Genomic DNA, 26,630 nt, shown 5'->3' with positions numbered 1-26,630 from the left:
AGGCAGCCCTTGCTGCAGCGCCTCTGCGCGTAGTTACCCCCGGAAGAGGCAGGAGCGCTTTTGTCTCCCAACCGACACAGCACTCGCGTGCCAGGCCAGCGGCGCACTCAGCAACCACAAGCCCGAGAGCGTGATTCCCATTTCTCAGCGCGTTTTAATCTAGTCCTGCCGTCGCGCACAGATCTCATGGAGGGGTCGCGCCAGGACGGGTTTTAGAACTTCTTTCTGCAAAACCCTTTTTCCGACCTGTCTTCCTCTCTCCTTTATTCCCCCTCCCCCCGAGGTCTCTGGGGATAAAGGCTGGAGTATGTCTGGTTTGGGCGGTGGCGGTAGAACTAAGGAAGTTGCAGTGCCACTTCTTGAAATGAGAGCAAGTTGACAGCTCTAAGCTTAGCCTATGATTTTGCCTGTGTTGATAGAGAATTACTGGTCCTTGCTCTTTGTTGCTGATAGCTTTAAACTATATGTAATTTTAGTTACTTTGGAGAGCAATTAGATAACGCTATTTAAGATGAGGAATAAGGGTCAATGTAGTTTTTATAATTAAAAGGGACTTTAATTAAAGAAGACTTTAACAACAACAAACGTAGTCCATTTCTTGGCCTGTCATTTTCCTAGATCTCCCTTGCTGCTAGCAGGAACATTTTTGTTGCAGTAACAGTTTTTTCTATCAGTACATAGTTTCTCTTTCCAGAACTTACAATTAAATAAAAATTTTCTGCTAAGTGTATTGTCAACCATGATGGAGAGGTCAAATTCAAGACTGGCTTCAAAAGGAGGAACAATTAAAATGGAGGTAATGAGCAGTAAGGGTAAAAACATTTGTTCAAAACAAATCTAATATCAAAACTGTACAAAAGTATGTAAAAAAAGGTTAACTAACATATAAGCATATAATGGTTCAGTTTTCTCTGGCTGAGGGATAGAGTGAAGGACTGGACTTTGACCTACTGTTTTTCTTCATGTGCTTGTATAGCCCATGGTAATGAGTTTTCCCCTCAACTAAATGGGGATTTATATTGACCATAGTCAAAGAGGTGTGAGTTTAGTCATTGAAACATTAATTCAGTTGTATTAATTACAGAGTATTTAATAGTTACCAAATCAAAACAAGTAGAGGGGATCAAGAGGTCAGAGAGTGATTTGAAGAGACAGGTCCTGTGTACACTACAATTCTGAGTCAGGGAACCTGACTATAACTATTCCAATCTATAGTGCAGATGGGATTTTAATCTGATTATATAACCTGGTATTACAGAACATGGTTAAGGACCCACCTAGACTGGAATTTCAAACAGTTGTAATAATCACATAACTGAAATTCAGTTGGGCATGTAGACATGTCAGTTACATGGAAGAGATGTCAAAGACTGAAGGAGAGTTAATAGAAAGCAGTTAGGAAGCTATGGTTTAGTCAGGCTAGTGGGCTGATATAAGGCTGGGAGTCAAAAGACTTGGGCTTTATTCTATACTCTGCCACTCTATGGACTTGGGCAAGTCACTTAACTTTTCTGTGCATCAGTTAGCCCATCTTTAGTATGGGATAATAAAGGTTACATTTGTAAAGAAGTTGGAGCACAGAGAGCCCCTTACTGAGGGAAAAAAGTAGGAATTATAGAATAGCAAGCATATAAGGATACGGGTGGGTTCCAGGAATCCTCCCTTAGCAAATTTTGGGATATTAATTGCAATTTCCTGCATTTTAGACTGTGTTCTACAGTAAGTGGCCAATATGCCATGGTGCTGAACTCATTTGCTTCATGAGCATGGAGAGGTTCAGTCAGGTTCAACAGTGGTTGAGGGTGGGGGTAATACTCTCTGACACCTGTTCTCAGACATGGTGGAAAAATCAAATCTAGCATAGTCATTATTACTCTACATGGTTTTGCCTGTGTTAATTGCCAAACCATATCTGAAACTGATTTAGCTGTGACAGTGTTTAAAATTACTTCAACTTGGAGTCCCAATCCAGCAGTAAGCTCCATATGACTGGTCTCATGAGCCTGCGTGGATCTCACTTACCCTCGACCGATGACCCTCAACCGAATGCTGTCATACAGAAGCCACCTGAGCAAGATAGCTGCAAAGGTCAAGACACGCAACAACCTTCTCAGCAAACTATCTGCTTCTTTATGGGGAGCGAGTGCTCCAGCACTAAGGACCTCAGCCCTTGCTATCTGGTATTTAGTAGCAGAGTACTGTGCACCAGTATGGGGTCAGTTGACACACCAAGCTTGTTGATGTGCAGCTCAACTCAACAATGTGCATTATCACAACTCTCCGACCAACTCATCTTCCATGACTTCCAGTTCTGAGGCACATTGCTCCCCCTTACATCAGGAGAGAGATTGCAACTGCGAGCTGCCTGAAAATGTATGTTCAATGACCTTTTTAACCCACCAGCTACACGTCTTTCATTGCAACACCATGGTGGTTGAGGCTGCCATTAAAGGATGTGACAGCAGAGTCCCTGTGGCGGGAAGACTGGTGCTTAACACCAACCACCAATCAGTTCCTCATCATAGACCCTACTGCTCACCTTCCAGCTTCGACCTGCCATATTGTCAATGGGTCCTTCTTAACTGATTCCAAACTGGGCAAGGATTTTGTGCAGCCAACCAACACCATTGGGGTCTTTGAGACAATCCATGCTGTAGCTGTGATGCAGATCAAATGTTGCACATTGTTGAGGAATGCCCACTAACCAAATTCAGTGATGGTTTCCGAGCGCTCCATTTGGCCACTAAGAACGCTATTGCTTGACTCCGTGAATACGCAAATGCTAAATAAATAAATCAGTGAAGCTCACTGCAGGATTAGGGCTTTGGTTTTCAAAACATTTCAGAGTTTAGCATAGTGTCAAGAGGGATTCCATTACATAAAAGTTGGTCCAAGATTAAAATTTTATAAAATTATAATCTTTTGCAATACTTGAGACCAATAGTAATATTTCCATGTAATTTTAAAAAATCCTGTGGAATTTTTTTTTAAATAAACATCCTTAGCAAATTATACATATCAAACACTGCAGCAATCTGCTAATGCATAGAAATTGAATAGAAACAAGACCAACTGGATGAGCCTGATTGGATAGTTCACTGCTCATAGTTACACTGCGGCACCTGCACCCCACCCCTCTGAGTTCAGTGTTGTTCTGCAGGGTAGCAGGAGCAAGGTGAGTTGCAGGGCTGAATCTTAAGATGATATTGCTATCACAGGCAAGGAAATTTGTTTTTGTAAAAATATATTATTTTTAACCTGACAGGTTACCCTTTTAAACAACTGGAGATTAATGTCTTCCCTTTTTAGGTCCTGGAAAGTTTATTCTTTGGAAGCCCACTCATACATTATGCTGTACCTAAAGGTGCCACAGAATGTTACTGGAGGGTGAAACCAGCCTATTGGAGAGTGGTTAGGGTAGGAAGGGAAATCAAGAGAAGTTTATTTTTGCATATATTATTTATTGCATTTGTTTTATTTTCTAGTATTGAGATTATAAAATTGATTTTTTTAAACCCCACTCCAAATACTTAAAAAAAAAAAGCAGGGTCCTGTGGTAACCTGTGGTAAGTGACATGACAACACTGAGTGGAGTGTCAGGTGTAGTCTAGTCTTAATGGGCTCTGAAACAAAAAAGTAAGTTTATAGACTGAATTCCCTTTTGATATAGGGCATTCAGTACCCAACACTTAACTTTTGCTGAAGTAGTTTTAAAATATTAAGTGCCATCCCTTCTATGCCATCACATTCCCTTCCTCCTTCCCATCCCATCCCTCCTCAGTGGGTTCTCCTTACTCTAACTTTTGAACCCCTGATCTTTCTCTCAAGTGAGCCTGACCCCTATGGGGTGGGGATTAACCCTGGCCAAGTTAGAGGCCCCAAGTTGAAATAACCCTTAGCATTTGTCTACACAGTTTTTGTGCCACTTTCACTATATTGGTTTGAAACCAGTATAGTTAAAGCTGTACAACCTTCCAGTGTGAAACATTTAGCATATACAGGTGCAGATACCAATATATCTTATTCCTGTATAATTTAGCTATTATTGTTAAAATAACCCACATCATTATCTAAAATAGTTAAATTGTTACAATAAAAATGTGTGTAAACCAGGGCTTTGTGAGTGATCCAGTTGATCTGATGTGTTCTTTTTGTTAGTCCTCTGCCTTATATTTTGTAGGTTAACAGTGTTTATGTAAGATATGGTTTTATTAAAAGATTGAAAGCTGTAAACAAGGTCCAAAAATAAACATTGTATTTTAAGAATAATCTAGGTGTTACAGGATTAAAACTGATAAGCCTGAGTACTGTAAAACCTTGGAAGATTTGTGTACATACCCATTACTATTTGTAGCAATTCAGTCTTTGAATGTGCCATTATATTTTGTCAAAACAGGTTCCAAGGTCCTTCTAGTAAATGGCTTCATTTTTAAGTGCAGAGAAGAGAAAAATAGTTATCAGTTGATGTTAAAAAAAAAAAAAAAAAGTCACATGCAAGCAAAATAAGACTTTTCTCCTTTATTCTTGTTTGGAAACTAATTGAATGCAAAAGTGTCGCAATTAAATTTTGTATTAAAAAGGATGACAAATTACTTTGCTTTATGAAGCAGAAATAGAAGCTAAGGGGCAAACCTCCACATTTCCATAGAGTGTCCAGGCTAAATTTGATATATTCTCACCCTATGAGCCTCCAAAGTGAAAGATTACTTGATGCACGTCCATTGATCATACAGTGCAGGACTTTGAGGTTACTATTTCAATGGTCATTTGCCTATCTGTTTTCCTTGACATTTTGTTATGTGCTGTTATATTCATCCTAAGGCCATGTAGAGTCACAGAAGAATACCAGAGAAGACTATTATCTCCATTTCTTTCAATTACAGGGAAACACTATCTGGAGCATATGGTGAAAATACTACTCTAAGTTTTGTTACACAATATAATTCGGCTGTTAATATTCAATATAAGGTACAACAAAGTCTCAGTCCAGCAATCTTCTTTTTTCATTCCCGCTACCTTTTTTCAAAAAAGTTTCTCTCACAGCTATTTTGCTAGTAATAGAAACCCTACCATATCTTCCCAGCAAATATTTGCAGGTCTTGACTTGGATGTGTTTTCAAACACTGCAAAAACTAGCTGTGCTTCACAAAATTTCATTTAGCTGCCAATAATCTACAATGTGGATTTTGTTCCCTTGAAACCAAGCGAAATAAATTTACAACTGACACACTGTCCTTAGCTTACTCTGGTTAGGTGTTTCCTCCCACTAATGCATGATGTCCCACCTTTGCAATTTTATCCTAGGGGTCACAAAAAAAAGGTGATGATCCTCTGTACCTTCATTACATCTTGAAATGTAGATTTTCCTTGCTCAAAATAAAGTGGGAAACTTTTGCATCCTTCAGTGTAAGTATTACAAGATAACTGCACTGCAGAAATTGAGATGATTGCATCTCTATATCTGATCGTACTCACACTGAAGTTAATGGCAATATCGATGGACTTCAACAGGAAGTCCATTCCCCTTCTCTGCCTAGGCATAGTAGAATTTATTAAGTATAGAGTATTACATTTAGCAATTAATTTACTTAAAGGTAATTTAGGCCCCAAATTTAGGTTCTGTTTATGAAAAGCTTAACAAAACACAATATTTGTTGAAATAGTTTCATGAAATTAAGATAAAGTGATTAAAATTTTGTTTTGTTTAGTTTTAAATATTTTCCTGTAGTGTTTTGCTGCTGTGGGAGTTCTGGATGAATAAGAGGTGCTAGATTGGACCCTAATCCAAAGAGAATGACATGCAAAAAGTAATGTTTTTATAAAATGATTTCAGCTTTAATATTCTAATCTATAAGTAACTGATAAAGAAAATTCTCTTTTTAAAGTATGGTTTCTATTGTGATAATCTTTAAATGAAAGGGTTGGGAGAGGGGGGAAGATGATGGAAGGCTTTGCACATTTACTACAAAACTCCGGAGTCCAATAATATTTAAGGAACATTGATAGGGGACCATGTCTTCATATGTTTATTAGATACACAGAGTTGCCTGTTCTCATGAGCTGCATCTTAAAGCCCCACCTCACATAGACAGGTGATTATGTAAGAGTCTCTGTTCTCTCTCTTTTTAAAGTAAGTTTCTAGCCCTCATGATTGCAAAGGAAAGTACGGCCAAAGATTACCCCAATGGCTCAAAAACCAGAAAGCAAACAAAAAGAAATCCAACATTTTTTTTTAAGTCATGATTTTTGTATGCTTGGGTTAGTAATACTGCTACTATAGACAGCATGTTTGGGACTTGGTCTTGCAGATCAGATCAGTGGGGCTCTGCAGAGGCACAAAGATCCATCTACATGAATCTGTTTGTAGGATCTGGCCTTAGAAGGCATTCAAATATATTTAAGGATATATATTTTGTATTAATTTTATATTTATTAGCATAACTAAAACAATAAAACGCAGCATTATATTCTCTTCTGTTATGCATATTTACTATTTGTGACGGACTTTTATCTTTACTGAATGTAGTCTTTACTACTACGATTTGGTAATGGCAAATAGGGTAGTCATGGGTCCTGTGCCATCAATAGTTAGTATTTCCAAAGCTCTTTGAACATAGTGTTGAGGTGCTAATTATCATCAAAATAAAATTCATAGCCAGGCAAATCATATAATCTAGTCTAAACCTATTAAACAGATAACACCTGATCCAACAATTAAAAAAAACTATTCATCAAGACAGTTTCTCTCTTAAAGGTTTAAGTCCCACAGGTTGTACAATCTAGTTCTTTAACTACTGGGTCTATACGTAGAGGTGAGCAAAGAGTTTACTCCTTGTTTGCTGTGTTCAGCTAGGGCTTCTGTCCAATGTAACATACGTGGTCAGATTCTCTTTGTGCAAGCCTGGCCCCTATGGGGTGGGGATTAACCCTGAAGGTGTTTATTGCCACACTTGGTTAAGATTTTTCATCAGAGTCTGGGGGGGGTAAGCTATGGATTGCTACCGAAGCTTCATAGTAACCACATAGGCAGTGGTCGCTAAGATGTGATGAAGGTGTGCTCCCCCAGTTGTCTTGGGCACACCCTTTTCTCAGCTAGCACTGCCACATTTCAGGCTGAATTGGCCCGTTGGAGACTTCCCAGCAGACAGGGTCTAGGTACACTTCAGCTCCACAAACTCACCCTGATGGCCGCCGGCCTGGGGATCTCCAGCACCTGGCTTTATCTGGGCTACATCTGGCCCACAGTATCCAGGGGTGGTATTTTCAGAAGACCCTAAATCTCTTAAGACTGCACAACACCTATTAAAAGTCAGTGGGATTTGTGCTCCTAAGCCATTTTGCTCTTCTGAATATCTCATCCAAACTATTTGTTGGGCTAGCTGTCAACCATTTGTTTTCACATGGAAGGGAGATGTTATATGTGGTGTATAGTTTTAAAAAAATGAATGTATGATACAAATAAAATAGCGTCTCTACAGAATGTTATGGACACAGAAGTTCTGGTCCTTTAAAACTGCCAATTCAGTTACTTTACTGTAGTAAGAAGAACAGGAGTACTTGTGGCACCTTAGAGACTAACAAATTTATTTGAGCATAAGCTTTTGTGGGCTAAAGCCCACTTCATCAGATGCATGTAGTAGAAAGTGCATCAGGAAGACAGACAGACAGGCACACACACACACCCCATGAAACAATGGATGTTACCATACACACTAAAAGGAGAGTGATCAGTCAAGGTGAGCTATTAGCAGGAGAGAAAAAGAACTCTGTTCCAAGCTCCTTGAGATGGCAGGAAGCGATAACATGGCACAGGCAGTACAGTCAGCCAGTGGTGGAGTGAGAATTGCATGTCATTCTCCAATGCCCTCCTCTTGCTGACTCAACGAGTGGCAAGGGTAGTGTCCAGAGGGAGAAGTTTCCATCTCTCTTCATTAGGGGACAGTCACTGTAATGTACTAGAGCAGTGAGAGAAATCAGGACAAAAAAACCCCCATACTAAATACATAAACCAACATTACTGTAATGTTAGCTCACCAACTATTCATTTACTGTATTACAGCTAGGACATGGGCAATGGCTACACACGAGTATGAAAACAATTACTAGACCCCTATTAATCTATGGATTCAGCCTACCAGCCAGGGTGAAAGATACCTGTGCTGTCATATACCAAGCCATTCCTCAATCGGGCCCCTTTATGCTTCTCTATTGAGAGTGTCTATACACTATTTTTTATGTAGAATGGAGTCCTAACTCATTCAACATACACTTCAGGAGATGTACACATTCACTATGTGCATAAATACACCTTTGGGCATTTACCCCTGCAGAAAAATTTTAATCAGTAAAGATGAAAAAACTGTGTCCAGAAAAGGATAATGATAAAAACATTTAGGCAACCTTAACCATAGCTAGGGATCAACCTAGGGTAAAGAACAAACAACTATAGCCTGGAATAAAACTGGGGAATGTCCATATCAGCTGTTACAAACATATTAAGGTTAAAAAAAAAAGTGGGGGGCAAGCTTCAGATAGAATGGATACACTAGGTATGTCTTTACTGGAGAGTTAGCCTGAGCTCTTTCCATGATGATGCCCTTAACCCCCGCCTCCACTCCCATCCACACACAGAATTCTCTCATCTAAGTTTAGTGGTACTTTCAAGCCATGCTAGCTGGCTCAGCTGAGCAAAAGGGTTAGAGTCTAGCTTTCATGGTCACTTGGGCTGATAACCCACCCACTTTGCAGTGATGATACAGGCTAAATCACTCAAATGCTAATAGTCTTCCAGTGCCTTTCCACAGTTCCTTCCTTGTGCCTAGAAGGACAAAAAAGTTCTCCTACAATTAAATGGGGAAGACTCAGAGCAGCTCACTTTATTGCAGCACCTAGAACCATGGGATATTCCACCCAGAACTCCTAGAGACACATGTGGAAGTACAGCACCAGTGAGGCCAGAGTAATTCAGGTATGGCATTGCAATGTTACAGCTCACCCCAGGCTAGGCTAACCTGGGTGCCGATCACCCAGGCTAATCCTACAGTTAAGACATAAGAAATATAGGAAACGCTATATAGGGTGAGTGGTTACAGACCCTTGGCTTTGCTATACTCATGGTGAGAGTGTATTCTGCTGTAACTACACTTTCTTATGTTATTGCTTACTTATTAAAGGTCAGTTAATCCAATTAAAATTATTAAATCAAACATATGCTTTCTTACCTTTCATCATACGTGTTATTTTAGGGTTGGTCTACATTAGAGTTAGGTCGATGTAAAGCAGCTTACATGGACCTAATTATCAGTGTACACACTACAGCTTTGTTCCAGTCATTATAAGGGCTTATCTACACTACCACACGGGGTCGATCTAAGATACGTAACTTCAGCTGTGTGAATAGCGTACCTGAAGTTGACATACTTAGATCTACTTACTGCGGTGTCTTCACTGTGGTAAGTTTACAGCTGACGCTTTCCCGTCGAGTCCACTTACACTCCTCTTTCTGGTGGAGTACCCAAGTTGATGTGAGAGCATTCAGCAGTCAATTTATTGCATCTATACTAGATGCGATAAATCGATCCCTGCTGGATCGATCGCTGCCCGCCAATCCAGCGGGTATAGAATCAGAAGGTTAGAAGGGACCACAAGGGTCATCTAATCTAACCCTTGTATGGGCAACAAAGGCCCATTCCAGCAATTCTTTGCAACTGATGACAACCTCTGCCAGATCTAAATGGTTTAAGGACTTTTACACCACTAAGGAATAGGTCAGTATTGAGCCCAACATCTCCAAGAGTATTACATGCTTTAACAGGGAAGAGCATGGGAAGCTCACCAAACCAGCTCAGCTATTTTGGCTGGAGTGAAAGTAGATGGTTCTCTCCCTTTTTCTGGTTACTAGCAGTTAACATTGCCAATTCACACAATGTTCCTTTTCTTAACGTCCCAGCTCTTGGAGTCACGTGATTATTCAAGAATCTCAGTTTTCATTTAAAAAAAAAAGGCAGTTTCTAGCCCTCCCCATTGTAAAGAAAGGCTTGAAAACATGAACCCTTTAAGGCTTTAAATCAGAAGGCAACCCTTCCCCTTGCCCCTTTTTAACATTTCATCATTTGTAAGCCAATCATCATTTGGGGTGGTGGTAAGGTATGATTTTTTGAACACTTGGCAAAACTGCGCACCGGTACTAGTCTGTCCAGGTGCTCAAGCTACAGAAGGGCTGGGATTGTGACTAGAGTCTCCTTGCCTCCCTCTCAGTATTAGAATAATAATAAAGAGCCCTAGTAGAATAAATGAGAATCAGGCCCAACAGAGAAAAATCAGAAGAAAAATTGTAAACATAGTGTAAATAGCAAAACTACTATTTTCTTGTTGAATGGAATTTGAAAAAAGTTCAGTTAAATATAGATAGAACAATCATTGTGACCAAGAACAGCTGGTGTTCCTAATATTATCTGTGTTAGCACGAATATAGATTTGTTGTATTCATTTCCCATCATATGACCACTTCAGTTTCACTCTGCTCTGCAGCTGTCCTTAAGAGCGTCTACTGTAGGTTGTCTTTATTTCAGATATTTGGTACACAGCAAAGTCAAAACAACTCACTGAACTTTAGAACTCCTAGTGTGACAGCTATACCTCTGTTTTAAGATAGAGCAACAGTAAGAGCTGCTTAACTGGTTATGCAGGCTTTGCATAGCATGTGCAGTAAGCATGTGATTTTGTGAGGGAGAACATTGTTTGTTCAGAATAATACATTAAAAATAGAGAGATATTCCTGTTTTATAGAGGGGGTCAAAAATGGAATAGTTTTCACAATTTTTTTTTACCTCTTTTCTTCAAAAGTTTGACAATTTTTTTTTCAGAATTAGGAGTTTTTAAAATTTGAGCAGCTGTACTATATTACCTAATTTTATCAAACTCAAATACAGAGAAAGTACATACTTACAATTTCAACGGTACAGTAAATTATTCAGTTTTTTTAATTCGTTGCGTCAACTGTTAAGATAGCTCTGCTTTTTAAAAATGATGATGTCCCAAACATAATTAATACCACAGATACTGGTATGGAATAGGTCAAAATTATATATGGTTTCTTCCTTCTGTTGTAGAATTTTTAAGTAATAGTCTAATAAGGAGGTATCATGGGGTGCACAGCTGGCCCCCCTTCTTCAGGGTCTGGTTGCCCTCCCAAATAAGTCCAGGGAGACTTCAGCTCTGTGCAACACCTTTATCCGTTATTCTTAAGCGTTTTCCCACCACCAGTATCCAACTATATACAATCCTTACAAGTTTCTCGCCTACCATGGGCTAGGTCAATAACCAGCTAGAGGGTTTCTACCTCCCTCCCAGACTGACCTCTCCCTCTCTCTGGCTGTCTCCCTCCTTCTCAGCCTTTGTAGCTCCTGTCTATCAGGCTGGTAGGTGTTGCCAATCGCCAGGTAGACATAAGGGTTTTCAACCAGCCCCAATCTATCTACCTTGATTGGCGCTGGCATGGTAGGGGTTGATTAGGTGTGTTTACAGCAGCACCCTGCCACAGCGCAAGTAGAGTAGGGGCGTTAGGGGACGAAAGCTGAGGAAGTACTACATTGATGACATCTTCATCATCTGGACCCATGGAAAAGCAGCCCTGGGGAGGCAGGCCAGTCCTCGCTAACAGACAACCTGAAGCAAATACTCACCAGCAACCACACAACAAAAACAGGAACCTATCCTTGCAACAAAGCCCATTGCCAACTCTGTCCACATATCTATTCAAGGGACACCATCATAGGACCTAATCACATCAGCCACACCATCAGAGGCTTGTTCACCTGCACATCTACCAATGGGATATATGCCATCATGTTCCAGCAATGCCTCTCTGCCATGTACATTGGCCAACCCGAACAGTCTCTACGCAAAAAAATAAATGGGCACAAATCAGACGTCAAGAATTATAACATTAAAAAACCAGTCGGAGAACACTTCAACCTCCCTGCTCACTGAATTACAGACCTAAAAGTTGCAATTCTTCAACAAAACTTCAAAAACAGACTAACAAGAAACTGAAGAACTGGAATTAATTTGCAAACTGGACACCATTAAATTAGGTTTGAATAAAGACTGGGAGTGGATGGGTCATTACACAAAGTAAAAACTATTTCCCCAGACTAATTTTTCCCCTACTGTTACTCAAACCTTCTTGTCAACTGTTTGAAATGGGCCATCCTGATCATCACTACAAAGGTTTTTTTATTCCTGCTGATAATAGCTCACTTTAATTGATTAGTCTCCTTAGAGTTGGTATGGCAACACCCATTTTATCATGTTCTCTGTGTGTATATATATCTTCCTACTGTACCTTCCACTGCATGCATCCGATAAAGTGGGTTTTAGCCCGCGAAAGCTTATGCCCAAATAAATGTGTTAGTCTCTAAGGTCGCACAAGTACTCCTTGTTGATTTTACAAAAATTGTTGTTAGAGTTAAGTTTGCTCAAGTGCATTTCCTTTCAATGCAATCAACAAAAATCAAGTTAAGGCAACATTTTTCAACTGTAACATATAACAAACTGATGAACTGCAATACACATTGAATCAATCATAATCACTCTGAAATGCATAACCTTAACTCCAACTACAGCTACATTAAGATATATTCCCTAGCGGTAAACACATAATGGTAAAGTCTATGGGGAATATGTTGGCCCCACTGAAGTATATGCCAAAACTCCCATTGACTTTAACATGGCCAGCATTTCACCCTATACTGTGATATTTGAATAATTTTGAGGTCAGAGTTAAGGTCAGGCATGAGTATTTAGGATGTCTGTATGGTTATTGATGTGAGCTGAGGTTGGTCTGAATTTTATTGTGGCCTTAACTGGTGATTTTGTCATTTTTTCATGATTATGCTTATAAGAAAATTTACTAGAGCAATCTTAAATCGAAGATAAACAGGATTTTGTGTGTGAATTTCCCTGTTTCCCCCCCCCCCCTTTTAAAATATTATCAGTACTGATCAAGAGCAGTGTTTAGATGTGGAATGAGGGAGCGGGATTGGGAAATTGATTAGCTGAGCTGGTATGGATAAGTAGGGCTTGAAAAGTAGGCTTGGAAAACAGATTACTCAATCTAGAACCACTTTTTTCTGGCCCACTGTGCACCTTTCTTTAGACCAGTTCTCCAGCTCAAGCTGGCTCCTTTGTTCTATGCCCTCCCCTCTCCTCAATATTCCCTGTATTCCACTGTTTTTTCTTTTCTTAATTTATTTTACTGAAGATTAATCAAAATTAGCAAAAAAGAAAACATTTAATTGTGGTGTGGATTAGGGACTGGGGGAGGGGCATGGAATTAGGGAGCCATACAATTTAAACAATAACTTCATGACCTAAATTGTACTTGATCCTCCCATGCTGTACAGTAAAAAGTAAGTGTGAAGTCCTGGGATCTACACACCCTCAACTGATGTAGTCCATGTGTTGCTTGCAAGCTGAGCATGGACTGATAGACATTGATGCTAGAAGTATTGCATAGGAGAAGAGCACTATGGAGCTTCTAAGTTCTATAATTCAGCTTTAGGAAAAGCAAGGACTGGATCCCTGGAAGGGAATATGGATCAGAACACAAAACTTATTTTTTATGGTTTCCTCTGGAGAGAGGAGTAGCTGCATAGAGGAAAGGGAGGACAGTGACAGTTTAGTGGAATGTTTGGTAAAGTCCAATTTTGTAGGAGTCAAACTCACTCAGAAAATGTTTCCTTTACCCTAGCATGCTGGCAGGGAAAGATTTACACACTAACGTTTTGAAGCAGAACATTTTCCACACACGAATGCTCATATTGAAAATATTTAGCATCAACACTGCCATGGAAAGTTTTCAGCATCGATATTCAAGCATAGAAAATTTTCAGTACTGGTTTCTATGTTATGTTGGAGGATATAGTGGAAGTTAGTGACTACAAATGTTTGGGTTTGTATGCTGTCTGATGCACAAGTATATAATATAGCCATCCACAAACAAATTTAAGTGTGTAAACCTTTCTATTTTGAAGTTAGAGGGGGCTGAAAAAATATTGTTCAAACTTGCAGAGGCAAATTTGTAACCAACTGTAATTTCTAAACTACCTAATGAAATTACTTGACGCTTACGCAAAACAAAATTCTACTCTATAATAAAATAAATAAGTTTCTGTTCTTTATTAGAGCAGGGGTAAAAAAAAGAAGCAGCATGTAATGGACCCTGGTTGAAATTGTAACTATGGTAGAGCGCAGTGTCTCTTAACCTTTCCAGGTTCACAACCCCTTATTCAAAGTCAAAATTTTTCATGCCTTGCCTTACATTTAATATAAAATTAAAAGTAAAACAAAAGTATCAGTGCTAACAACGATAAGCCTACAGAGAGAGAGAGAGTGTGTGTCTCGAGAAGTCAGCAAAGAATATTTGACTTTGAAGGGTAAGGGTGGGCAGGAAGTGGGGGAGGGACTTTTTCTTTGCTTTAGATTGTAATAAATTTTTCAACACCTCATGACCACCTTGGTTGCCTTTTGTAACCTCCCTTGGGGTCAACAATCCACTAGTTGAGAAACACTCATATAGCAAGCCACCTTTATAAGCCAAATTCTGCTTTCAGTTATATCAAAGTAAAACTTGATTTCAGTGGTTACTCCACATTTACATTGGTGTAAACTGAGCAGAATGTGCCCCTCCAAAGTCATAATTTGAATGGCCTAGATGTGAGGCCTGCAATTCTTGTGATAACTCTAGTGACCCAGGTAACAGTCTTACAGGAGACGTACCGCTGGTTATATTATTATTGATGATCCGCAACCGGACAGCTAAAGGCTCCATCTCTAGCAAGGGTGGTTGAGAAGGAACTGAGGATGGTTAGCTTGTGTGTGCTGGCTAACCTAGTGGCATAGCACGAGGAGAGACAGCACATGTGCGGGCCCAATGGATATTGCTACCGAAGTTCTCCGATCAGCAGCCCAGGGATGCAGACACACCTACAGTGGGGCACCCATAGGGACACTAAAAGAAGAAAAACATCCTTAGGGAAACTATCACATAGGAATGTCTCACCAGAAAGAAAATATGTCTCATCTCATCAGTTAACCAGATTCCCAAAACAAGAGAATTGTGCTTTACAAATAAATATGTATAAATAATAACAGCAAAGCAAGGTAAAATCAACTTCTGAAAATGCATAAGGATTAAGAAAACACTCCTAACAAAATAAATGAATAGCTCCTCACAGCATTATTAAAGTCAGAACACTGATTTGCTAGTCAGAAGGAAATGGTTTATAATAATAAGCCTATAAAATATCCACAATTTAGACTTAAAAACAGTAAACTGAGTGTGCCAACATTATGAATAGGCACAGCCATGGAGGTTAGGTAACACAGAGGATTTTGACTACTGGGGTCTCCTTTTAGGACTTGTCTGTGCAGGGAAGCTTATTGGGAGAATTACTGAGATTGGAAGTAGGGCAGGGACTGTCTTTTGTCTTGTGTTTGTACAGGACCTCGCATAATAGGAGCACTAGTCATGGATCTGGTCCCCAGGTGCTATGGTAATCCAAATATTAATAAGCCAGTATAACTCTTTGTGGACACTGTTGGGATCTAGGGTCCCTTTTTTCAGTTCAACTTACATCTGTTTGGAAGTAGCTCAAACTAAACTTAAAAAAAGCAGTCTGAATCCTGAAAAAGTGTCCACAAGGGGATTTCACCATACAGATCTGCCAGTAAATTTCCCTGTGTAGACAAGTCCTTGGTACAGGGTCAAAGTGAAGTTGAGAGACTAGGCAGCATACTCCTTGATGGATATGTCTTTTAGGTGCTTGGAAATGTCTGGGCAGGAATGAATAGGAGGATCTCTGTGTGAAAACTTGTAGAACACCTGGCCGTATTATACATGTATTATCTGCCACTGACTGCACGCCTTGTCTAAACTAGGAAAAAACGTCAAGGTAGCTTAACTCAATTGAAAACTGCACTGTAGACACAGTTTAAGATCTTGTCCATGTTGAGTTATCACTTACGTCTTGCCTATGTTATAACTTAACCTGCTAAAATCCCATGAACCTAAGCAACCGTCTTTGCTGTCCACCATCTCCAACAGAAGCAAGAAACCTGCCCAGTTCTGCACTATTGCCATGAGCGTTGCAAACACAGGATACATGATCATCCAGTATTTGCAGAGCTGCAAAAAGAACCAAATCAGTAGGGAATATGACAGTTTCATGTAGGACAGATTGCAGAGGGACATAACAAAAACCAATTGAAGGCTGTTGGGGGCATTCACGGAGCAACTGCAGCTGGTGGAATGCCACTTCTGGGCCCCAGAAATGAACACTGACTATTGGGATTGCATTATAATGCAGATTGGGACTACGAGCAGTGGCTACAGATCTTTTGGACGTGAAAGGCCACATTTCTTGGTCTGTGGCTCGAGTTCAACCAAGCCAGCACAGAGACACCAGAATGCTGCACTGAAAGTGGAGAAACAGAGGCCATTGCACTGTGGAAACTTGCAAAACTGGATTGCTACCGGACAGTGGGAAATCATTTTGGAATTGGCAAATCCACAGTAGGAGCCATTGTCATTCAAGCATGTAGGGCTAATAATTGTCTCTTGCTGTGCAAGGCAGTGATACTCAGCAATGTGCAGAACATAGTGATTGGATTTCCAGCAATGGGGTTCCTGAACTGTGGTGGAGTGATAGATGGTAATGCATATCTGTATTTTGGCACCAGCCCACCTTGCCCCAGAGTACTTCAACACTGGGAATGCTTCACCAACATCAATGGTGGCTGGTCAGGAAAGGTACATGATGCATACATATTTAAGAACACAGGACTGTTCAGAAAGCTAAAAGCAGGGACTTTCCCAACCCCCACTTACCATTGGCAATAATGCCAATAAATGATCTAAGGGAATCCAGCCTGCCCTTTGCTACCCTGGCTCATGAAGCCATACCCTGGTCACCTTGACAGCAGCAAGTCAACTTCTGGTTTGGAAGGTGCAGAATGAGGACTGACTGTGATTTTGGTAGATTGAAAGTTGTTTACTCACATGACTGGATGCTGAGAGAAAAATATGCCAACTGCTATAACTGCCTCCCACGTTCTGCATAATCTGTGAGGCAAAAGTTACCGCGGTAGTGGAAGCAAAGTGGCTGTCTGCTGAGCATGAGTAGCCAGACACAATAGCCATTAGAAGAGTTCAATGCAGAGTTATGCTGCTGAGGGAGGCCTTGAGAAAGCACTTTATCAGTGAGCTACAGTAATATGCCGTGGTGGAGTGCGCTGTACCTGGCCTTGCAGTTTTGGGACTGGTTTGGAATTGTGTGCTGCTTGGTGTACATCTATGAATATACTACCATCAATGCACCTATTGATTCTGTGGTGTTCGCTTTACATTATCATTACCCTGCATTTGTCACTGATCCTATGATTTGTGTCACACTGTACAGTAACAAGTGAATACTTTCAGTACTGCTAGGCATTCTGCAGGACATAGTGGGAATTAATAAAGATGAATTCTTTCCCCCAAATTATAGTTTTATTTAACAAGACTAGTGAAAAAAAAAAAAAGTTAAATTTAAGAACAAATACATTAAAAACTTAATAAATTCATGGAACAGAAATTAAGAAGCCCGGGGGGTGGGTGGGAGAACATATCTGTCTATTTTGGCTACACATACAGCAACAGTGACTCTCAAGGTAACGGTATGTGAAACTGTGATTGTCCTTACTGTCCCCTGGTGTGGAGTGGGGATGGGGCCCCAATGCCACATGGAATGTTATGGGAAAAGGGTGTAGGGAAGTGCTAAAACTATGTTCTCCAGGAACTACAAAGAGAGGTGATGTTTATCCCTGTGTGCATAAACAAACTACTCTACATAATCCCCACCTACCCACAGGGGAATGAAAAACAGATAACTCTCTTCAAGATAGTTAGTGTGATGTTGTGACTAGGAAATGGGATCCTTGGATGCATAAACGGGAATATCAAACAAGAGTAGAGAAGTTATATTACCCCTGTATTTGACATTGATGAGACCATTTCTGGTATACCATGTTGAGTTTTGGTGTACTGCTACCTCTTCTTGTACAAGTAAATTAATGAAAAGAGGATAGCTGTGTCCTGCTAAGTTGTGAGTGCCATCAGTACATCCCTGTAATGGGGGACATATGTATATGTTTGAGCCAAGGTTTCTTCCCCTGCATCAGGCCTGTCCTTTCTCAACTGCCAGGACTGACTGGACTGCAGTGAAGTCTCAAACAGGTCGTGGATTGCAACACAGCTGGACCCCTAGAGGCATGTTTCCTTCTCTTCCTTACCCTTGCTCTTCACAGCAGGCCTCTGTCTCTCCAACACCGCAGAGGTTTTCATGGAGATCTGTAGGGTGGCAGTGGGTCTCCACCAAGTATGGCATGCAGCTCTTTTTAAAAACAGCAGGTCAGCACTGGATCGACTGTTGGCCTCCCTGGCCTTTTGGTATGCCTGCTGTAGTTTCTTTGCTTTTGTGTGGCACTGCAACTGATACCCCTTCTACAAGCAGGTTATACAGGAAAAGCAGGAAATGTCCACATTTCTATGGCTGGTCCACAGCTGTGCCTTCACAGCCTCTTCTCCCCATAGTCCCAGGAGATCCAATATCTCCTGTTTACTTCAGACCGGAGTGTCTGGAGCATATAGCCAGCATGGTCAGCTGGGCATTTGCATACAACAATAGCGAGCACAAACAGCAGTTCTCTAAGTTGGGCAACGAAGAAAATGAATTTCAAAAATTCAGTTTTATAAGGGTGGTGTGCAGTCTTCTAGACTCCTTGATCCCATGGTGGTCAGCGTTGGGCATTGTGGGAAAGCTGCTTGAGAACTGTTAGGGTCAACGTAGGTAACTGTCTACACATGCACTGTGTTGACCTCAGTACATCAACCATGGCTCAACACCACTGGGCAAGGTGCTGTTACTGCATCACCGTAACAAGGCACTTACATTGGTGGGAGACAAGTCTATGAGCATGTCTACGCTACAAAATTAAGTCAACTAAAGTCGTCATACTGCCACCACAGTAACTAAGTTGATTGTCCATGTCCACACTATGCTCTTTGCGTCGGCAGAGTGTGTCCATATTAGCAGCTTATATCAACACAGAGAGCAGCACACCATGGGTAGCCATCCCACTGTGGGTGTCTTGGGAAGGGGTTGCAAAATGCAAAGCACAGGGGAAAAGGGAGAGGATATCAATCTGAGATCATAGCAAGAGGTACATTTGCAGAGGATAGCATGCAACTCCTTGTAAAAGTAGCATTATCTGCAGCTCCACACTAGAATAACTGCTTTGGGCAGCAAAGTTGAAAATGGTGACCAGTGCAGTCATAATGGGCATTGCTGGACAGCTCCTGGAGGCCAGTTCAATTAACATAAGCAATGCAGAGTCTGCAATGCCACTATGTTGACCTAGCTACATCAGCAGGAGAAATATTGTATTGTAGTGTAGACATTGACATTATTATGTCGATGTGTAGACATTGACATTATTATGTTGATGTTTACATCAACTTAACTCTTTAGGGTGTACCAGGTCTAAGTGCTGCTTTTACAGGTCTAAGTGTAGACCAGGGATAGGCAACCTATGGCACATGCACCAAAGCTGATTTTCAGTGGCACTCACACCGGCCGGGTCCTGGCCAATGGTCTTGGGGGGGGGACGGGGGGACGGGGACTCTGCATTTTAATTTAATTTTAAAACAAGCTTCTTAAACATTTAAAAAACCTTATTTATTTTACATACAACAATAGTTTAGTTATATATTATAGACTTATAGAAAGAGACCTTCTAAAAACGTTAAAATGTATTACTGGCACGTGAAACCTTAAATTAGAGTGAATAAATAAAGACTCGGCACACCACTTCTGAAAGGTTGCCGACCCCTGGTGTAGACACACACACAACTAGGTTGATGCAAGGCTGCTTACGTCAATTGTACTTTGTAGTGTAAACCAGGCCTTAGTGACAACAAAGCAGACTAAGCTAATTTCAAAATAAAAATGGATCTAGAGTAGGAAGAGGAGAACAGAAATAAATAAAAGAATGTACAAGTTTTAGCACCTAAACTCTGAGGGCCAAATTCACCCCCTGGTATAACATGCTGCTCTGATAAGTACTAACTATAAAAGTTAACAGTTTGTAGAAAGGGCAGATTTACTGTTACTAATATGGTCTCTAGGCTTTTAACTACAGCTTTCTCTACAGGGAAGAAAACCACATGAAACATAAAACCAGATGACCACTCTTTTTGTTGAAACTGGCTCCTTTTATCCTTGTGCAAGAGAAAGGGGAAGCCTACCAGCCTCTTCAATCACAGACTGCTGTCTTAAACTGGGATAGTTTATATGAGGATGATGATTTAAAAAAAAAAAGTGAGAGATTGCAAATTCATCATTGAAATATGCATTGTAAAAAGCGTCCTACATTCCCAAAGGAAGGGTTTGTAAAAACTGTCTCACTTACCAAGGAAGGAGGCTCCCTCCAAATGAGAAGGAACTAGGCAAGTCAAAACTTTCTAGCTACACAAGTTCTAGGCTCTGATTCCACGATGAAGAAGTTCAGCTGTCACAGGAGAAGAGAAGGGAAAGCACAATAAGAAGGAAACACATCATAAAGCAAAGCTTGAAAAGTAGCATGCACAAACATCACCCATATTACCTTTAAAGACTAGCTGATGAGGGGGACTGGCTGTATGGAACCAGACCTATACAATTCAGAAAGCCTGAGAAGCCATAATTACTGATACAGAGTAGCTCCTGGGCGTTATAACCCCAATCAATTACCTTGGCGGGAGGGAGAGGCGGTTATCAGACATCACCACCCAGCAATAGCCGTTAATCCTTCCTCCTGCCCCAAAGCAGGAACTGCACCTTCCTTCTGATCTGTAAACTCTAACCCGTGCCACAGAGCAAAGCTAAGCGCGTCCCGCTTTCAGCTTCATTTAGCAATGAAGACAGTGACAGGGGACTTGTTGTGACGGTTTGAGGAGGTGTAGAAGTGAAAGTTAAAACATGGTTTTGGTATTTACCACACGTTCTTAGCTGGATCAGCAAAACGTAACCGACCTCTGGCCCTGCTGCTGCCAGCCCCCACACATGCTCTGGGGAGGAGAGCAGGCTGGCTCTCGGAGCTGCTGTTTAAGGCAGTGTTTACAGTCACTCTCGCTCTGGGGTGTCTGCTGCGTGCATTTCAATGAGAGGTTTCCACAGTTCTCTGAAGTTTACCGAGTCCATCTGCCCAAGCCTGACAAACAGCCTTGCAGCTCCTCGCTCCCCACCAAGCCATTGAGCCTGCTCTTCCTGCATCCCCAATCCTCCCCTCCAGCTATACCCCGACTCACACCAACCCTCAGCCAGCGCCTTCGCCACTCTTCACATCTCCCCTCCCTCAAGGCAGGGCCAAACACACCCGCCATTGAAATCCGTCCCCATTGATACCATGCGCACTGTGAAACGCTGCGGGAGAAGGGAGCCGGGTAAGCAGCCGCAGCCAGTCACTGGGAAAAGCCCTTTTCCTTTAATATTGGGAGGGAGGGAAAGGGAAGGCGAATCAGAGAGAAATATCACAACGGGGGGAGGGGGGACAGGGATCTTAGATTTTCCAATTTACAAAAGCTGAGCCTGTTCCCCGCGCCGCTCACTCTCAACAACGCCTGGGTGGGGAAGAAATCCCCGACCCTCCTAGGGGACGCTTCAAGACAGGTGCTAACTGCTGAGCACATTCTCTCAATAGAGACCTACAACTCCCAGCGTGCTCTACTCTACCTTGCACCGAGCTGCCGCCTTAGAGGCGAAGCAAGGCATGCTGGGAGCAGTAGTCCCCAGGAGCCACCCCAGGCTCCACACATCCCCGACAGACTGCAGCCCCCTAATGCCAACCCGCGTTACCCATACGAGCGTGATGTGTGTTCATAAAACCAGCCGGCTTTTAACGGCCGGTAGGCTGTAAATAAGACGTTTCGCAACAAACCCGCCCGCCCTAGTTCCTTTCCTCAAGCCACAGCCGTCTCTACTTTCCTGTCCGCCTCCCGCACCTTTTTCAGACGCCTCTTGTTTTTCTCACTTAACATCCCTCCCCCTCCCTTTGTATTTTTAAACCACGCTACTCCGCCCTGCTCTATCCAATCGCAGCTCGGGTATTCCATTACAGCCAATGGCGGACATCCCCGCGGTTTTTTAAACTGCTCCTCGCCTCCAATCGGCGCCGTAGCTCTTAGTCCCGCCCCCGTCCTCTCCCTAACCGGTTCCAACGAGTACAGGAGCCAACGAACCCCTGAGACTCGACCTAACTTAAGCGCTGCTCTTGGGATGACGTAAAGAGAGCTAGGAACCAATCCATTGTACTTGCAAACCTAGGGGCGTGACCGTGTGCGGTTCGAAGGGGTGTGATAGCCAATCGGATGACGAGATAGGCGGGACCGTAGGTGCTGTGGGTCAAGTTGCTGTGCCGGGCAGGACTGTGGAAAACAAGAGGCTGTAAGTGCGTCGGAGAGAAACCATTTGGCTGTGGCAGACGGAGCAGATCCCAGCACCAGAGCCCGACACCCCGCAGCCGCCACCTCTCACCGCACCAGGCAAGGCCCCAACAATTGCAGCCTGCCCTGAGGAGTGTCCGCGCCGCTCCGTGCTGGTGACGGTGCCAGTGGGAGTCAGGACGGGACCAGCCGTGGGGTGGGGCGCGGCGGCAGCTCCCGGGCGCAGTGGGTGGTCGGCCCCGCGGCGGGGGCGGTGGTTTGTGGGGGCTTCTTGACTCTCCAGGCCGGCTGGGCAGGACCGCGTCCGCGGATTGGGGCGCGGGGAGGGGGCGCGGTGCCATCGGGAGAGCGCGGGCGCATTTCAGGAGGGGGGGGTGGTTTCGCCGGGGCCGCTGGTGCGGTGGAGGCGCCTGTTGGGCCCGGGGAGGCCGCGCTGCGCCGCCCCGCCCCGTGGAAGTTTACTCGGAGTCGGAGGCCGCTTGGCTCCTCGGGAGAGGGAGGGGTCGGGCCCGGGCCCGGGGGATGGTTAGGCGGGAAGCCGCCGCTAGGGGATAGGCGGGAGTGGCCTCAGCCGCAGCCCCGCAAGCGCCGCCGTCCCTTTGCTCACTCCGCCTCTCCTCCCCAAGGGCCCCGTGACCGCTCCCGCCATGGGCAAAGGCGACCCCAACAAGCCGCGGGGCAAGATGTCCTCGTACGCGTACTTCGTGCAGACCTGCCGCGAGGAGCACAAGAAGAAGCACCCGGACTCCTCGGTCAACTTCGCCGAGTTTTCCCGGAAGTGCTCGGAGAGATGGAAGGTGAGAGAGGGCCCGGGCCCGCCCACCGGCCAGGCCGCACCTCGGGGCGGGCGGGGCTTCCCTGCTAGCTCAGTGGAGAACGGTGCGGGGTCTCGTGTCTGGGAATCGTGACTCCCCTCCCCCACCGCCTCGTCAGCCTGTTTCATGGGTTTATGGGAAAGAAAAGGATCCTCGGGTGCAGCTGCTGTTAGCTGTTAATGAGTCACCAGGCCTTTTAGCTGATCTAACGCCTCTTTTTGCAATGTGTCTGCAGACAATGTCTGCAAAAGAAAAATCAAAGTTTGAAGATCTGGCGAAAGGAGATAAAGCTCGTTATGACAGAGAGATGAAAAATTATATTCCTCCTAAAGGCGAGAAGAAGGGAAAGAAAAAGGATCCCAATGCTCCTAAAAGGCCACCGTAAGTGTCTTCATCCTGGAATGAAAAGTATATTTTCAGTTTTGGTCAGTGTGACACCTTTTATTTTTCTTTCTTTCTCCCTGATCAGATCTGCGTTCTTTCTCTTTTGTTCTGAACATCGTCCAAAGATCAAAAGTGACCATCCTGGCTTGTCTATTGGGGATACTGCAAAAAAACTAGGTGAAATGTGGTCTGAGCAGTCAGCCAAAGATAAACAGCCATTTGAACAGAAGGCAGCAAAACTAAAGGAGAAATATGAAAAGGTACAGTGAAAACATCCAAGAATGTATATGTGGTCCAAAGTTTGAGCAGTTATAAATGAAATAGTGGTGGCATACTCTGTGCTTTACACAAGGGAAAAAACTCATCGCTGCCTCACAATCCTGAATAGACTACACAATGTGACGGAAAACTGAAGAACATTCAATTTCTATAGAGATGAGTTAGACAAGGCCTTATTGTGTTGGAAAACACACCAATGTAAAAATATTCAGGCCAGATATTGCAGTGATTCTCAGTCTGCTCCATACCAAAGTTGCATCTTAAAATAGGACAGAAAAAGCAGGAAGGCCATAAGCCCCTGAAATCTGATCTGGGGATTCCTTAGGGGTGGGTCATAAGTACCAGGTTGAGACCCTTTCTCTTAAAGCATCTAATCCGTATGTTGTATAATGCAAACAATTGTTAAATTAATGTTAGTCTCAGGATTTACAGGGATGTAATTCATTACTTGAAACTTAATGGCATCACTCTTTCAGGATGTTGCAGCATACCGTGCCAAAGGCAAGAGTGATGCAGGAAAGAAAGGTCCTGGTAGGCCCACAGGATCTAAGAAGAAGGCAGAACCTGAAGAGGATGAAGATGAGGATGATGAAGAGGAGGAGGAAGATGAAGAGGAGGATGATGAAGATGAAGAGTAAATGGATATTCTGCTGTAAAGATTTGTGCTCGAAGTCCAATATTTTGCTAAGAATGTGAACTCAAGTGCAGCTCATTGTTAGCTTCAGTATAAAAAAAAAACTGTACAGAATTGTGTATAGGTAATGTGATTCTTTGTAGGGAGACCTATATTTTTTAATGTAAGTAGTAGCTGAGGGCCGCTACAGTTAGGTTCTTAAAAACAAAAAACGGATGTTGTGGAATGTTTTTGCATATTTAATGGTTTCTTTAAAATTCAGTGACTGATAGTCTGATGTTTTTAGCAGAGTAAAACATAGGAAGTAGGAAAATAGCTGATCTTATATTTTGTAGAATATTGCATTGTATTACTTTTTTAACAATTTTGTAATAAAATGATGTACATTACTGTGTTCTGCTGTTACTGTCTTGGAGCATCTTCTAAAATACTCTATGATCATAAAGCAATAAATGGATACACTTAGGTATTTATAATTTGACACTTTAAACTTTCTTTACTTGTAAGCTCTTTTTGGGGTAGGACTGCCAAATCTAAATACATTATAATAATGGGGCCCTGATTCTAAATAGTGATTGTGGATACTTCTGAAATGCTAGTAAGTGGCATGACTAGAATTCAGATTTTTCTCACGTGAGTTGATTACATCTTACATCATTGCTTGCTTGAAACTGGCTTCCCTATTCTGTTTCTATTTATAAGTTAACAACTTTGGCTAAGTAAAATCCCTGACTGGAGGTTGGTAAATATTTTGTTGCCAAAGGGTGTCTTCGCTGCCAAAATATATATTTTTAAGATAAGATAAAAACCTTTTTCTGGTGAAGACATAGCTTTAAAGTTAACATGCGTCCTTGTTAATGAGGATTTATGATTTTTTTAAATCACTTTGAAATAGGCCCTCCTTAACCAATACCATTAAATTACATTAACAGTGAATTCTGCTAGCATAGGAGAGGTGGTGTATTGGTGATGCAGACTCCAGCTACACTGCCACCTTTTAAAGGAAGGATTGAGGTCGGGTCCTAAAGCTTTGTCTAAAGATGTTCTGTAGCTGCCAATAGGTACAATGATAACAGCTTTGACTTACAATTTTGCTTCTGTACACAATCTTAAACTCTCTATCTCTATGCTTTCACTTATATAGTTTGACTATACTAGTGCTTAACTGGTGATCTGATCCCTTCCCCTTAACAAAAGGGAATTTTACAAAGTAATTTTGATGGAGCTGTTAATACACTGATTCAAACAAATGGGACTCTGCTTTAAATAATCAGGTCCTTGATCCTCCTGTCTGTCTACATAGACTCAGAAACCTTTTTAAAGCATATACCTTAATATCTGTTTTAGGATTCTAGTTCTCCAGTATCCAAGAGGGCTTGTAGGTGACCCTATGCATTAGGTCAGCAGTTCTCAAACTTTGTTGCCTCGTGGCCCTCTGACAAAAATTACACAACTCCATGAGGGACTGAAGACCCCTACAGGCAGAGACCATGTAACCTTAGCCCTTGGTGGTAGGGCTTGGGCTTCCAACTTGCTGGGGCCCAGGGCAAACACCACCTTTGGTGACCCCATTAAAATGGGATCATGACCCACATTGGGGTCCCAAGCCACAGTTAGGAGGACCCCACTGAAATTTGGTGCAGGCACCCCTTTATTAGACAGTGGGACAGATAGGCTAAATTTCAGTGAGTGGCAGTGTGACCGGGCGCTTGTGGTTCCAATGCCACTGAAAGGTAGTCTGGCTGGGAGCGGCTGGGGCAAATCTCAGTAAGTGGTAATGCAACCTGTTGCATGGGATTGCCCACTAGTGTTCAATGCTGAAATTGCAGTATATGGCCCTGAAAACAATTATTTAAAACACTGATTCCAATAAATGGGATTCTGTATTAACAGACTCAGTTCCATCAAGATTACATTGGAAAGTCTCATTTTGTTAAAGGGGAGAGGTAGGTAGGAGCCACATTTTTTTTAAAAAATGCAAATGGATGTGAGTGAA

At 42.3% G+C, this 26,630-nt stretch overlaps 1 protein-coding gene and 1 long non-coding RNA gene across 3 annotated transcripts; one reads left to right on the top strand and one right to left on the bottom strand.

Annotated features, from left to right (window-relative positions):
• Positions 1 to 14,184: 14,184 nt before the first annotated feature.
• Positions 14,185 to 21,639, bottom strand: LOC120405839. 2 transcript variants are annotated; one of them, XR_005598912.1, is made up of 3 exons: positions 21,077 to 21,639; positions 20,512 to 20,610; positions 14,185 to 15,013 (listed from the first exon to the last, which is right to left on the bottom strand). It is a non-coding gene; the product is annotated as an uncharacterized LOC120405839 (long non-coding RNA). The 2 variants fall into 2 exon arrangements; XR_005598913.1 differs by lacking the exon at positions 21,077 to 21,639 and adding an exon at positions 20,832 to 21,060.
• A 740-nt stretch (positions 21,640 to 22,379) lies between these two features.
• Positions 22,380 to 25,028, top strand: HMGB2 (high mobility group box 2). Its single transcript, XM_039539673.1, has 5 exons — positions 22,380 to 22,621; positions 23,149 to 23,319; positions 23,573 to 23,718; positions 23,807 to 23,981; positions 24,477 to 25,028. Exons 2-5 carry the CDS (start codon positions 23,170 to 23,172, stop codon positions 24,636 to 24,638), a joined length of 633 nt encoding a protein of 210 aa, XP_039395607.1. The 5' UTR covers positions 22,380 to 22,621; positions 23,149 to 23,169; the 3' UTR covers positions 24,639 to 25,028.
• The last annotated feature ends 1,602 nt before the right edge of the window (positions 25,029 to 26,630 follow it).

This window comes from Mauremys reevesii, linkage group 5 (assembly GCF_016161935.1).
Source record: "Mauremys reevesii isolate NIE-2019 linkage group 5, ASM1616193v1, whole genome shotgun sequence".
NCBI lineage: Eukaryota > Metazoa > Chordata > Testudines > Geoemydidae > Mauremys > Mauremys reevesii.
The sequence above is the reverse complement of the archived record's forward strand: the minus strand, read 5'-3'. Positions and strand labels throughout refer to the sequence as shown.

Bases quoted from the DNA above. Each gene is read 5' to 3' on its own strand.
- HMGB2 (XM_039539673.1), top strand. From the start codon at position 23,170: ATGGGCAAAGGCGACCCCAACAAGCCGCGGGGCAAGATGTCCTCGTAC. The intron at 23,320-23,572 runs GTGAGAGAGGGC...ATGTGTCTGCAG, and splicing joins AGTGCTCGGAGAGATGGAAG to ACAATGTCTGCAAAAGAAAA. The intron at 23,719-23,806 runs GTAAGTGTCTTC...CTCCCTGATCAG, and splicing joins AATGCTCCTAAAAGGCCACC to ATCTGCGTTCTTTCTCTTTT.